This window comes from Cyrtonyx montezumae, unplaced genomic scaffold, assembly GCF_038088225.1.
Source record: "Cyrtonyx montezumae isolate F1298 unplaced genomic scaffold, pur_monq_1.0 scaffold_3, whole genome shotgun sequence".
NCBI lineage: Eukaryota > Metazoa > Chordata > Aves > Galliformes > Odontophoridae > Cyrtonyx > Cyrtonyx montezumae.
The window spans coordinates 2,653,857-2,666,817 of NW_027072034.1; the positions used below are offsets into that span (position 1 = coordinate 2,653,857).

The 12,961-nt window shown below is 39.3% G+C and overlaps 1 protein-coding gene across 3 annotated transcripts in view; it reads left to right on the forward strand.

Moving 5' to 3' along the window:
- The window catches only part of ENOX1 (ecto-NOX disulfide-thiol exchanger 1), a 360,202-nt gene that overhangs the window by 267,231 nt on the left and 80,010 nt on the right, over positions 1-12,961 (forward strand). For all 3 annotated transcript variants that reach the window (XM_065743988.1, XM_065743990.1, XM_065743989.1), the window contains one exon: positions 12,236-12,448. In XM_065743988.1, coding sequence (XP_065600060.1) covers positions 12,236-12,448 — 213 coding nt within the window. The remainder of the gene's footprint in view (positions 1-12,235; positions 12,449-12,961) is intronic.

Below are 12,961 nucleotides of genomic sequence, written 5' to 3' on the forward strand. Positions count from 1 at the left end.
AGAATACTAGATGGTGGGGTTTTTTTCTGCTCAGTTGATGTCATTGTCTGCTCTGGAAATTTTCTCATAATAAGACAACCTGTTACACATATATTTCGTATTAAGAGACTGATTCTTAAAGTGCTTTTAAGTTTCACTGACTGATATATTGCATGCATGTGACTGTCCAAATTCCTGGTTTTTCAATTGCTCTTGGGAGCTGAATTTTAACGCACCCTCAGGTGCAGTGGCACAACTTATGTCTGACACACACTATCCATTCTTTCATTCCCTCTTTAGGGAGTTACATGCACAAGTTAATGTACTGTTTTGTTATGTGCTTGCTTGTTTGCTTCTTCTGGGTACACTCAATGACAGTATTTTACCAAAGTGAAGATTTCTGTCTATAAAAGTTAACATACAAATGTGGAAGCAAAGAAATAAAAATATTTGTAGTAAATAAATAATTTTAAAAGTCAAGTAAACAACTCCTCATACCTCTTAGAGTTGTCTTGGTTTTCATTCAGCGTTTAGCAGTTGAGCTTGGCATTCTTTCCCCATGTGGTGGCCAAGCACATTACTTTGCTGTGTGCCAGACAGGTCACAAGAAACTGTGATTCTTGCCACTGTTTTGGAATTACCCAGATTAGATGCAAGCTATCTAGCTGTCAACATACGTGCCTGTGTTCTAACTTTGAAACATGTTTGGGAAGCTGCTGGAGAACAGTGCAGTGTTGCATCCTTGAAGCATGGAGCAGAGATGCACCCTACTGTCTCTTTGAGTACTGCATTGGTCACTGTTACATCAGTTGGTTGCTAGTTTAGCTAACTAATATTCTGGTTGCATAAACTCCTCTATTAAATAACTCTTTAAATAACTGAAAAAAAATTAAAATAATGAATATGGATTGATAGGCCAAGAGAAAAAGAAGAATGAAGCCCAAGTATAAGATTTTTTTACTTCTTACTGAGCTTCCAGTCCAGCTCCTCTAGAGGTTATACAGTACAGTAGTTTTAGATCCATCTGTTCCGGAATCTGTTTTCAATTGAATATTTTAGGAGTTAATCTTTTATAGGGAAGTTTTTCTTAGTGTAGTAAGGCCTAGAGGTTTCCTGAGCTAAGCCAGAAAATACAAGAAGTCTGGGCGATTTCTTCCGTATGGTTGGACATTGCTTGGGGAAAGAGAATGTGTGTTTCCAGAAGATATTTGAGATGTCTGTATTTAGAAAGAGTTTTCTTTTCTGTCTGGGAAGCTTCCATGCTTAATTAAAACTTATTTCAAGTTTTTAGAGCTTTGATTCTCTTGAAGGACATTTGACCAGTGCAAATAAATACAGGAAACTGAGAATTCAAAATGGTAAGTTTATTTTTTATGGGTTAAAAATCATTAAATTCCAGCAAAATAACATACTACGCTTTTAGAAACTTAGTTAATTAAGCAAGATTAAAGTAACCAGTTCTGTAGCTGTACAGGTTGTTGGGGATGGAAAACAAACAAAAAAAAAAAAAACACCCACTCCCTTCTCAATTGGTTCCATTGTACAATGTTATCTAGAGAGTAAAGATGACTTCCAGTTATTATACGGATGAGTCCTATGCTCTGTTTAACTTTTCCAGTATAATTTTGGCCAATACCTGTGAAAAAGAGAGTAGAACATTAGGGCCTTCCTTTGGCAAGACAGACTCACCATGAGGCCTATGTGACATCCTAAAAATATAGGTAAAACTACAGGGAAGATACAGCTTTCATTGTGAGAAGGAGCAGTTTGTGTCATCACATATTCAGAATTTAAATGTGAGCTTCAGTGAAACTAACAGAAGATATATTTATGTATACATACATACATTTGTATATGCACATATCTATAAAACTTGGTGTCAGTGTATCTGTTCTCTGGGTGACACCAGATTTGCATTGCTGCAGAGCCTGAACAATTCATCCTAAAGAAGAGGTTCAAAACATATCTGCTCTTGATAGGATTTACCTTGAAAGTGTGGTTGCTGAGCAGATGCCCTGCAGTTGTTTTCTTAAGTCATGACCTCCCCATGATATTCACCTTAAAAGAGTCCTGAGTTCTGCTGCTATCTCACCAGATAGAGCTGCAAGTCCCCAGCGTGCTGGTTTCAGCTCCTGCAGTGCCTCCAGAACTTCACTGAGCAACACTAGCTGAAAAGTATGCCAAATAGCTAAACATCTGTCATCCCAAGACACTGCTCTGCAATCACAGATGTAGACAACTTGGTCTGAGTCCAAGGAACTTTTGTTGTCAGAATAACCTTGGAAATTGTTGATGGCAAAGAAATGTAACAGTGAGCTGAGATGAACTAGATTCATCAGACAGTCTCCCGTTGTAGTCTTCAGATATTTATTGGGTCTATAACAAAGGTGACAGTATCTTTTTTCACCTTCCACAAACTGCAGTACAAGACTTAAAGAAGTCGTTGCTTTTGTATAGCAGACTTGACTGGAAGTTCTCACCTTAGTATTGCTGCCATATTCCTCTGTGTGTCATGTGCTAAAGCCACCTCCTGTGGCAGTCACTGCTGTGGAGAAAAGTGAGTGATAGAGTGGAGAGTGCACTTTTATGCTCGCTGGAAACAGAAGTTCATTAAAAATTTCACCCAGGTAATCTCTACTAGTATGAAGCTTCAGTGAAATAACAACTGGATTCTCAAAATACAGTGCCTGGTGACTGGGGCTGGGAGCTGGGGGCTGGAATACCTCCACTGCATGTGAGGACATGCATACCCACAATACCTTAAGGGGTTATGACTTAATCTCCATTCCATGCTGCCTGCAGAGTATCCAATATCCCTTTATTTCTGGAAATAACTTGGTTTGAACACTTGCTTAATGCAGGAGTAGTTGGAACTAATAAGGGGAACTGTGAGCTAGCACAATTCATCATTACTTCTTATTCTAAACTGTGTTGGACAGCAGTATTTAATGGCACTCATTTTACTTTTCTGTTTCTTCTTTTATTTTGTCTTTTTTTTTTTTCTTCCTCCACTGAGGTCTTCAGGGTCCTGCAAATGCAATCCTTCATAACTATTTCCTTGATGGCAGTGTGAACATTTTTTTTCTGTAGCTTATAGCCAAGAGTATATTCACTTTTCTTCTCTCTAAATGTATACAGTGTTGTTTATTTCCCTATCCACCTATTACATTTTGCCATTGCCACTTTTCACTACGTGGCAGTGACATATTGCCAGCATTTTGGGGATAGGTCTCATGAATCTGAGCCAGTAGCTCTAAAAATTTAGGCCCACACTACTAGCTCTCAGTGATTAAATGCTTTTTGAGCTGCTCGGCATTGATAATTTGTGAGTGATGTTCTCCGTTGGTCACAGCCAAGTCCAAAAGAGAGAGAAGCCAAGGAGATGATAGTTCATAGAAAGAGGACATTTACTGCATTGGGAAGATGACTTGTCACAAAATACTTGGTTTAAATGTGTTTAATGCACTCCTATACAGTGTTTTGAAGCCTTCTTCATTGGTCACAGCAGATTTAGCACAAGAAGGCAAAAGAAAACTGAGCCTGGATTATAGGAATGGAATGAACTCCAGCAGACTTGATAGGTAACATGAAGAAGCTCCTGTTTATGCCAGGGCTACGCTTATCAACTCTCCATTTGTAACAGTTATTTCATGTTTGCGAGCTAGCTGGGAAGATAAAACTGCTATTTAATTTATTTTGCATGATAAGTTATTTTTTGCTTGGTTTTGTGGATTGTTTTGGAGTGTTTTTTGGTTTTTTTTTGTTTTGTTTTTGTCTTTTAAACTAAACAGACTCAAAGGAGAAAAAAGTAAAAACTAAAATACCACCAATGGTTTAAAATGCAGTGGAAATTTTCACTTTTTCAGAAGGTGCTCTTCAACTTTGCTTTTTGATTCCAAAACTTGACATGAGAGTGCAAGTAGCTTCAATGGACTATCATCTGATTGCCAAGGAATAAGTTAAAAGTAAGCATAATTCAGATTAATGAAAGTTCTGCATCTTTTTCTGAGATCTTCCAGGCTTGGATAAAAGTCTGTGGTTCTTTGATGAATTATCTCAAGAATTTCACTGATGTGAAGTCTGGTAAACTAAGGTATTTTACAGTGAATTGTGACTGTAATATGAATAGTCTACCTTTAAAGGCCTTTGAGAGTGGTCCTTTCCCATGCCAACAAAACCAGCAAAATATTACATCTTTTGTTATTACTTTATAAAAATGCAACCTTCTTTTCTTCTGATTTTTTGCACCTCTCTTGTTTTGTGCACATTTCAGATTTTGATTCTTCAGAATCAATTCAGTTCACAGTTGCGTTATTACCACAGAGTGAGTTGTGTCAGTACATATTTGAGATCATACTTGCATATCTGTTTTCCTGAATGCTTTATAAATGGCCAAGTAACGTGGTGTCCAGAGCATCACACAACCAAAGATGGGTGAACCTTTTGTCTTTAAACAGAATACAGCAGTTTATGTGGATTGGAACACATCATTTCATCTGTGTGCTCATGACATTTGTGTTTCCAAGCAGAGTTTCAAACCTTACGGTATTCTTAATTTGAGCATATCTGAATCATTTCAGAAATCACTTCTTGCAAATAAACTCCTTCAAAATACTACATCTGTCTTACTTTCTGCAGGTAGTTAAGTGGTTCCACAATCTAACAAAGACATCTCTTCATATCTGAATGTACGTTTTTAAACATTTTGAGAAAAAGAGAAATAAATACCTGCAAGTCATGTACGATACCCTGGTATTTACTTCCCTTTTAAATACAGTGTCTCTTTATGAGCACAGGAAAGTTATTCATGTGGTTTTCCATTTAAAAAAAAATATAATTTGAAAAATTGAGAAGCTGCTGCTTTGCCAGGCAGTGTATTATCCCCTGAAGAGAGAACAGATTGGAAATTTAAATAAATAGATGGCAGTTACAGTAGAGTGAACTAACTGGGGATGCATCTTGTGCAAGATTCAGGTAACATCAAGCCTGACAATCTCAGCCCGTGCACATCGTTTGAAATATAAACAACATTTAATTGCTTGGGAAATGGGAGGTTTCACTGAGAGGAGAACTGTGCTGCCATCATTCTCGGGCTGCATGTGAGAGCCAGATTTGGGCAGTGCTGCTGACGTGGTGGCTTATCCACAGGGACAGCTCTCACACTGCAGTGCACAGCTCAGTGCCAGGTGACAGTGGAGGGAAGCAAAGCTGAGATCCTCCTAACAAACCCAATGTGTGCCAGTTTAATTGCTACTGAAAGGCTCTGGGGCTTTTTTTAGCACAATCTTTTTCTATTAGTGGTACATTGAGGCAGAGACCTACAATAGACATGCTTTGAGGCTTTAGCATCAGATCTGTTTGCGTAGCCTCCTCGTTTTTTAGATCATCATCTTCTCCTTCCTTCCTCCATATGCCACTGACATCTGCTGTGACACTATACATCTGGCTCCAAGTGCCTCATGTTGAGGCACGTTGCAAGGCTGGTTCTCTCTCCTGGCAAAAGAGTGAAAGGTGTGTTCAGTTGTCATTGCTCTGATAACCCAGTTCCCTGGGCACCTCGTTCCATCAGCCTGCAAGAAATATGTGCACTGTTAAGTGCATTACCAAAATCTCCCTCACCTACCTAATCTGTATTGTGTCAAAGCAAATGTTAAGGTTTTTTGTGTAAACCCACTTGATTAAATGTGCAGCACAGCAAAATGACTTCAGCTAATTACTATGAACTGGCAAATTGCAGCTCACTGATCTGAAAGTTTGCAGTGTGACTTTTCAAAAATAGGGAAGAAAATCAGTACCTTCATAATCACTTCTTATGGGCGATAATGGCATCTGCAGGATACAATAATGGATCACTGTCTCTCACACAAAACACCCACCTCTGGAAGAATTTTCTGCAATTGAATTTGGAAGGAGTTTGATGATGCTGGGGGGGGAGTGATTTTTTTAAGATATCTTTTAGTAAATGTATATGTATATTTTTATCAAATCTGGTTTTAGCTAGTCATTTATTATATAACAGCAAAAGTTTCTTAGGGATAACATATAGTTAAGGCTATTTAAGAAATAGTAAGGTGAATGATTAATCTTTCTTTAAAATAACCCTTTGGCAGTAAGAATTTGTATTCCCAGATTCTCACTTATTATACAGTGCCATTGAGTTAAAAATGTTATTAATCCCAAAAGTACCAGACTGATATGTGTGGTGCATGACACAGTTATATAAAGTATTTGAGCAGGGGAAAAAAAGAAAAAAAAAGAAACTGAGGGTAGCAGACTGGAGAGTTGTGTTTCTAGGTCAGTGCAGGAGAAGCTCTTAAGCCAAGAGAAAAATAGACCAGCATTGTGACAGCAAGAGTGCTATGCACTGGGAAGCTGGTTCTTCCTGGTGCACAGGGGAGCTGGTTGGACTTGCTGATGAGTGATGTTACTGATTCACCCACCTCAGCCACCCACTGGGGTTTATCATTTTTTATTTTGAATTCAGTGCTTGAAGTTTAGAAGTCTTAGTTACAGGCCAATAAATGATCAAACCGAAGGTCAGGTTAGCCTTGGTCAGACATCTTCCTTTGGCTTCAGTTACATGGAGCGAAGAAGTCTTCTGTCTGACCTCTGCCCCTTTTTGTGATAGTGGGATGGCTCAGTTTGAAATTCTGGCAGTGGGCTGTGATCAGATGGGCAGCTCCAGGCTGGGAACATATCTTCCTATGGCACGGCTACAGCTGGCAGAGGACAGGCTGTCAGTCTGAGGCAGGTAGATGGAACACACCGTGGGACATTTGTTCCCTCTCTGTATACTCTATGGCACAGACATTCTCAGATGCAGGTAAAACTTCAAAAACTGTTAACTGCATTTCTACAGGGCCAGGAGGAGCTTAAGATAATGGCACACCTACCCCTTCCCTTCTCCTGCAAAAAAAAATACAGTCATTAAAGCAACCTAAAGCATGGGCTATGAGCATATGGACTCCAAGTGTAGTCATTAAGATAAAGAACAGTTCTATCTTTTCAGCATCTGTGAGTCTGTACTAGTGGAGCAAGGTTAGGATTAGTAGGTAGCATGTGCTGACTTTGGTCAACAACAGACCCCACAGAACAACACAGAAGAACTGCTTTATTTTAGACAGGCTTTCAGAACTGTGTGAGCTATTGCAGGTACCTTTCAATGTGCAGCACTGGGAAGTGCTGATATACAGCTCTGTGTCTGGATAGAGATCAGTGATGAGCTGTGTTCCTCAGGGGTCAGTACTGGGACCTGTGCTCTTAAACGTTTGCATCAATGACAACAGTGGGATCGAGTGCACCCTCAGCTAGTTTGTGGACAACACCAAGTTGTGTGGTGCAGTTGACACTTCTGAAGGACATGGGGGAGAGAGACCTAGACAGGCTTGAGCAGTGGTACCAGATGAACCTCATATTCAATGAACTTAAGTGCAAGGTGTTGGATCTGGGGTTGTGGAAATCTTCACTATCAACACAAGCTGGAGGGCATAAGGATAGAGCACAACCCTGCTGAAAAGCACTTGGAAGTACTGGTGGATGGAAGCTGAACACGAGCCAGCAATGTGCCCTCACATTCCAGAAAGCTAACCGTATCCTGGGCTGCATCAAAAGAAGTGTGGTCAACAGGGTGAGGGAGGTGATCCTGCCTCTCTGCACTGGTGAGACCTCACCTGGAGTATTACATCCAGATGTAGAGTCCTCAATACAGGAGAGACATGGACCTGCTGGAGTGCATCAAGAGGAGGGCCACCAGAAAGATCCAAGGGGTGGAACACCTCTCCTATGAGGACAGGCTGAGAGAGCTGGGGCTGTTCAGCCTGGAGAAAAGAAGGCTCTGAGGAGACCTGAGAGCAGCCTTTCAGTATCTAAAGGGGAGCTTTAAGAAGGAAAGGGTCAGACTTTTTTACCAGGGTCTTTGGTGACTAGACAAGGGGAGTTCATTTCAAACATAAAGAGGAGAGATTTAGTCTGGACATAAAGTTCTTTACAGTAAGGGTGGTGAGGCGCTGAAACTGGTTTCTCAGAGAGGTGGTAGATGCCTTGTGCCTGGAAACATCCAAGGTCAGACTGGAGGGGACTCTGAGCAAGGTGTCCCTGCTCATTGCAGGGGAATTGGACTAGGTTACTTCTAAAGGTCCCTTCCAACTCAAAAGATTCTATGGTTTCAGAATGATGGACTAACCTATGTAATGGCTAAGGCCTTAGAAATCACCTCTGTTGTAAAAGCACATTATGGATGTGCTTAACATTCAGAAACAAATAGTCATGACATTTCCAATTACTCTGAGCTGTATTCTGCCCTTACACCAGGGATGTTCCATAAACTGAGATTAAAGTCGTTGTTTCCAATGCTTTATCCCAGTTTGCTGTTTGTTAGCAATTCATGTCATAGCTTTTTTTCTCTGTAAGGAATATGATGTCAATTGGGGTTGCTTTCAGGTGGTCAAATTATGGGCAGAAAAAATGCAAAGCATTTGTCAAAAATTGTTCCTTTTTACATAGAAATATCCCTTATGACAATTTCCTAGACAGCTCTAGGGATGCATTTTCTTTTCTTTATACTGCTTTGCATCTAAGTTGTGAGCTAGGATTTAAGTGCCAAATATCTTCAGTTGACATAAGAGGAATTTGAAATATCTTATCTCTAGAGGCATGTGATTGAGTCTAGCAGCACCTGGAAGTCTCTAGTGACAGACACCCAAGTCGTCCTCAATAGATGGTTATATGAAAAAGACACAGTGTGCATCACAGCTTACAGTATAACTTGAAAACCCAACACACGTACACAAATGCTGTGTGGGTGTTCTGCAACTGCTGCACTTGTATAATAGTTGGGATTCCTTGGACCAAATGCCAATGACTCTTGCAGAGATGGCTATACTTGAGCAGGTTACCGCAGGCTCCTTTTGCAACCAATTGAAGAAAGCACACACTTTTGGGGTGCTGTTCACCTCACCTTCAAGTAGACAGCTGGAGGAGAACTGGTGAAGCATGCCTAAGAAATGTCCATTTCTCTCCATTGACTATACAAGGAGCCTTGGGCTACAAACTAAGAGGTTGACATGAAGGAGATGGATTCTATCTGGTTTTCTTAAAATATGTTCTAATCTGGAGGAAAAAAAGATTCAAGTGCAAGAAAAAATCCACTCTGTGCTCATTTTTAAGGAACAATTACATATGAAAGCATGTCTTATATAAAGGAATTTATTTTAAGAGTATGTTTTTAAACAGTGTATATTTATGTGCATCTTACCTCAAGGGAATAATTTTGAAAAGAATTAGGAGGTTTGTTTTATTTTTTTAATGAATGGCTGCAATCATGACAGTTCATGCTCTGCTTAAATTAGATTCCATTGCTGCATTTCTTCTGCTATTTATCTACTAAATAAAATATAAATGAACAATCTGGTATAAAAGTCTGATTTTCCAAGTGAATCTCTGATTGCTCAGAAAGAGTCACCGCATTCTGGATGAAGAAAATTAATTCATGGTGAGTTACCTTGTGCCAGCCACTGAGCATTTGCTTTTGGAATAGAAAAATATTTCTAACTTTTCTATTTCTAGACGGTAAAATAAGGAAATTTTGTATCAGTAGAGGAAAGATTTTACTAACTAATGTGCTCCTGTTATGAATATATTACCCTCTGGCATTTTTAATGTATCTTCTGATTATGTAATCAATGAAGATTCTGATGTTTACCATTGAAACTTTTTTTTCCTGCTAGTACAGAGCCATGAATTAACTATAACAGGCCTACAGACCTCTGCAGCTTTCTGGCAGTATAGTAAGTTAAAACAGGCTCTCGGCATGTCCTTTTAAATAGGTTGAATATATCTGGCAGATGGATGGCATGTTTATGAAGATATCTTGTACACACCAACTGTGCCTGATAAAACAAAAGGAGGAGCGTTTTCATTTCATGTAGATTCTGAAGCAATACAACATGAGACCATGTACTGTGGAGAGAGTAAAGTAAGAAAACAGGAGAATGGCTCTGTGCATCTCATTTTCCTGATGTGTCTCCATGGAGCATTTTTGCCCAGTTGTGCACACTGTTTCATCACAGGTCATGGTGTACCTCTTCAGAGGTATTCCCAACTTCGATGTTAATGTCTTGACTTAGATAGAATGGGATAATCTACTCATAATGGTACTTTGGTATTGGGTGATAAATTATGTGGGATGATACAGATAATGATGTCTGCAAGGGAAAAGAGGAATATTTGTGTAATTACTCCCTACTCACAGGCAGCCACATCCTCTGTGTTAACAGGCTGGTGCCATCCGTAGAGTGATCTATCTCCACAGACTGTTAGAAAGTGCATGCTAACATTCCCAAAAGCCCTTACAGGTTATTTTTATTGACTGCTGTAATTATAACAAACGTTATAATTGTTCTTGGCTATACTGGATCTGTGACTTCCAATTCCCATGCATTTCATCAGGCTGAAGATTTTGTCCAAGCTTAGAGAGTGTTTTCTTGCAGTGTGAAGAGGCTTTACATAAGTTTAATTTATTTTTATTTTTTTTTTTTAATTTCTGAGGCCCATATTCAGCTAATTCACTCATCAGGGAACTTAATACATACCTACCTTGTTTGCATCCTGGAAAACTAGAAAGTGGAGACTAATGCAAGGGGACGATTTGGAAAATAAAATACTTGACTGCCTTTTCCTTCCCACAGAAAATTATTTAATGAATGATGCTTACAATTAATCACATGTTAGTGTAAAAAGACATCACACAGAGATAGGATATTATGATGCTCTTATTTTGAAGGTTTTTTCAGGGCTCTTGAGTGAACATGCCTATGCAACTGTGGCAAGCAAATCCCATTGCTGTAGCTGAAAGCATGTTTCAGTTAATAAGATGCTAAAGATCAGGCAACGTAAAATCTATTCTTCGCAGAGCTGTGGGCACAGAGCGTGTCACTTGTCCTCTCTGCACTTCAGGCTCCTTGCCTTTTAGGGCAGTGATTACTGTTTGAGAATAAAAGCCCAAATCATGACTTGAGTATCAGTATTTTATTATTCTTTGCACATGGAATGCAGAGTCCTACAAACCGTGTCCCACATTTCTGTATCCTGCAACACAGTCGGTCGGTTTTAATATCTTCCAATTTTCATTTTAAATGTCTTTTGGTAGGTTTTAATATTTTCCAATTTTCATTTTAGATATCTTTTGGTTGGTTTTAATATTTTCCAGTTTTCATTTTCAGTATCTTTTGGTTATAATTACACTACCTTTCTATACCATAACAGCATGCTTTCTCTTACAGAAAAGTATACCTACCCTGTAAAATGCATGAAGAAATCTAAACAGCAAGGACCAGATGAGCCGTTTAAAATGATTTGTTGGGAAATTGAAGTTTTATAGAATAAAAATTTTTGGAAAAAGCAAGATCAAATTGCACAAAAATGCATCCATAGGAAGACACTTTGTTGTAAAAACATTTTCTTGCAGTTCAGCCTAAATGGAACTTAAAAAGAAATGTGTCTTCTTAACCCCGATAAAGCCGGAAGTGTAATGGATGCTGTGTTAAGAGTCTTCTGACAAAGCTGAGAGCACTGTCAGAGGAAATAAGATTACTTGGGGAGAGAGTGCATGAAATCTAGCCACTAGGTTTCTTGATCTTCCTGCAGAGAAATATAACTTCATTTACCTGAATGCTAATCAAAAAGCAGTACTCCATGTATTTGTCTGGATTCGTTTGGGCTCCTTTAAGAAAAATGTTTTAAACAAAACACAGACAAACACAAAATACAAAATAAATACAGACACATCATCTGTTCAGAGCAGTTCCTTGTAATTAATCAGTGCTCCAAGCAGGAACTGTTCAGATTAGTCATTGTTCATTAATTAAGAATGTGATGTTAGTGAAATCTGTTGACAAAAGTAGGGGTGAGCTCAAGCTGCAAGACTGAGCTTTTGGCCTAGCAGATTAATGAGGACAAACTTCATTTCTTCAGTGGATCTGGTAACATAAATGTCTCCTTGCTCTACTCTAAGGTCATTTCAAATTGCTGAACAGCTTAAGGAAGCTGTTTCAAAAGAGAGGAGTCAAACCATGGCGGGTGGATGCTGCTTTTTACTGTGAGAAGGCAACTGGCTTCTTTCATCTGACAGAAGAAGGGACCCAAAAATTGCCCCAAATGATATATCACAAGCATGATTTGTAGTGATGATTTGATGTGACACAGAACAGAAAACGTGTTCTTGGCAGGGTATTTAACACCTGTGCTTTGATTGTTCTAGATGATAGCAAGTTTTCAGAGGCCATCACAGTGCTGCTTACGTGGATCGAGCGAGGTGAGGTGAATCGTCGCTCTGCAAACCAGTTCTATTCAATGGTGCAGTCTGCAAACAGCCACGTTCGTCGCCTCATGAATGAAAAGGCCGCTCATGAGCAAGAGATGGAGCAAGCCAAGGAGAGTTTTAAAAATGCCTTAACAGGGATCCTGACTCAATGTAAGTAACCCCTTTTTGTCCAGTGGTGTTGTAGTGATGGTGGTGGTGGTGGTAGTGGTTTTTTTGTTTGTTTGTTTGGGGGTAAGTAGTTGCAATGCAGTCATATTCTACTTCATATCCTATTTCATACTCTGTGGCAATTTGGAGGAACAAGGACCATTCCTAAGAGCTTATTTCTCAAGGTGAGCAAAGTTTCAGTAGTTCTTTTTTTAACAGACAAAAATGTGCTCTATGCATAGTGTCTACAGTTATGTAGACATAACACTTCAGGAACGAACCAGACAGAAGCCTCACTGCTCTGAAAAAGATAGTGCCTTTGTGGAGAGAATTGATTTGTAACCTGTGAGATGCAGCTAGTTAACTAGGCCAATTACAGAATAGAGGACAGTTAGGTTATATTTTTAGCCTGAGTTTAGAGAAAAAGCCTTAGGATTCAGCAACTTTTAGGAATGTATGCACAATGTACCAGACCTCTCCCACAGTAGGAGATTTTGCTGTGCTGCTTCTGGCATC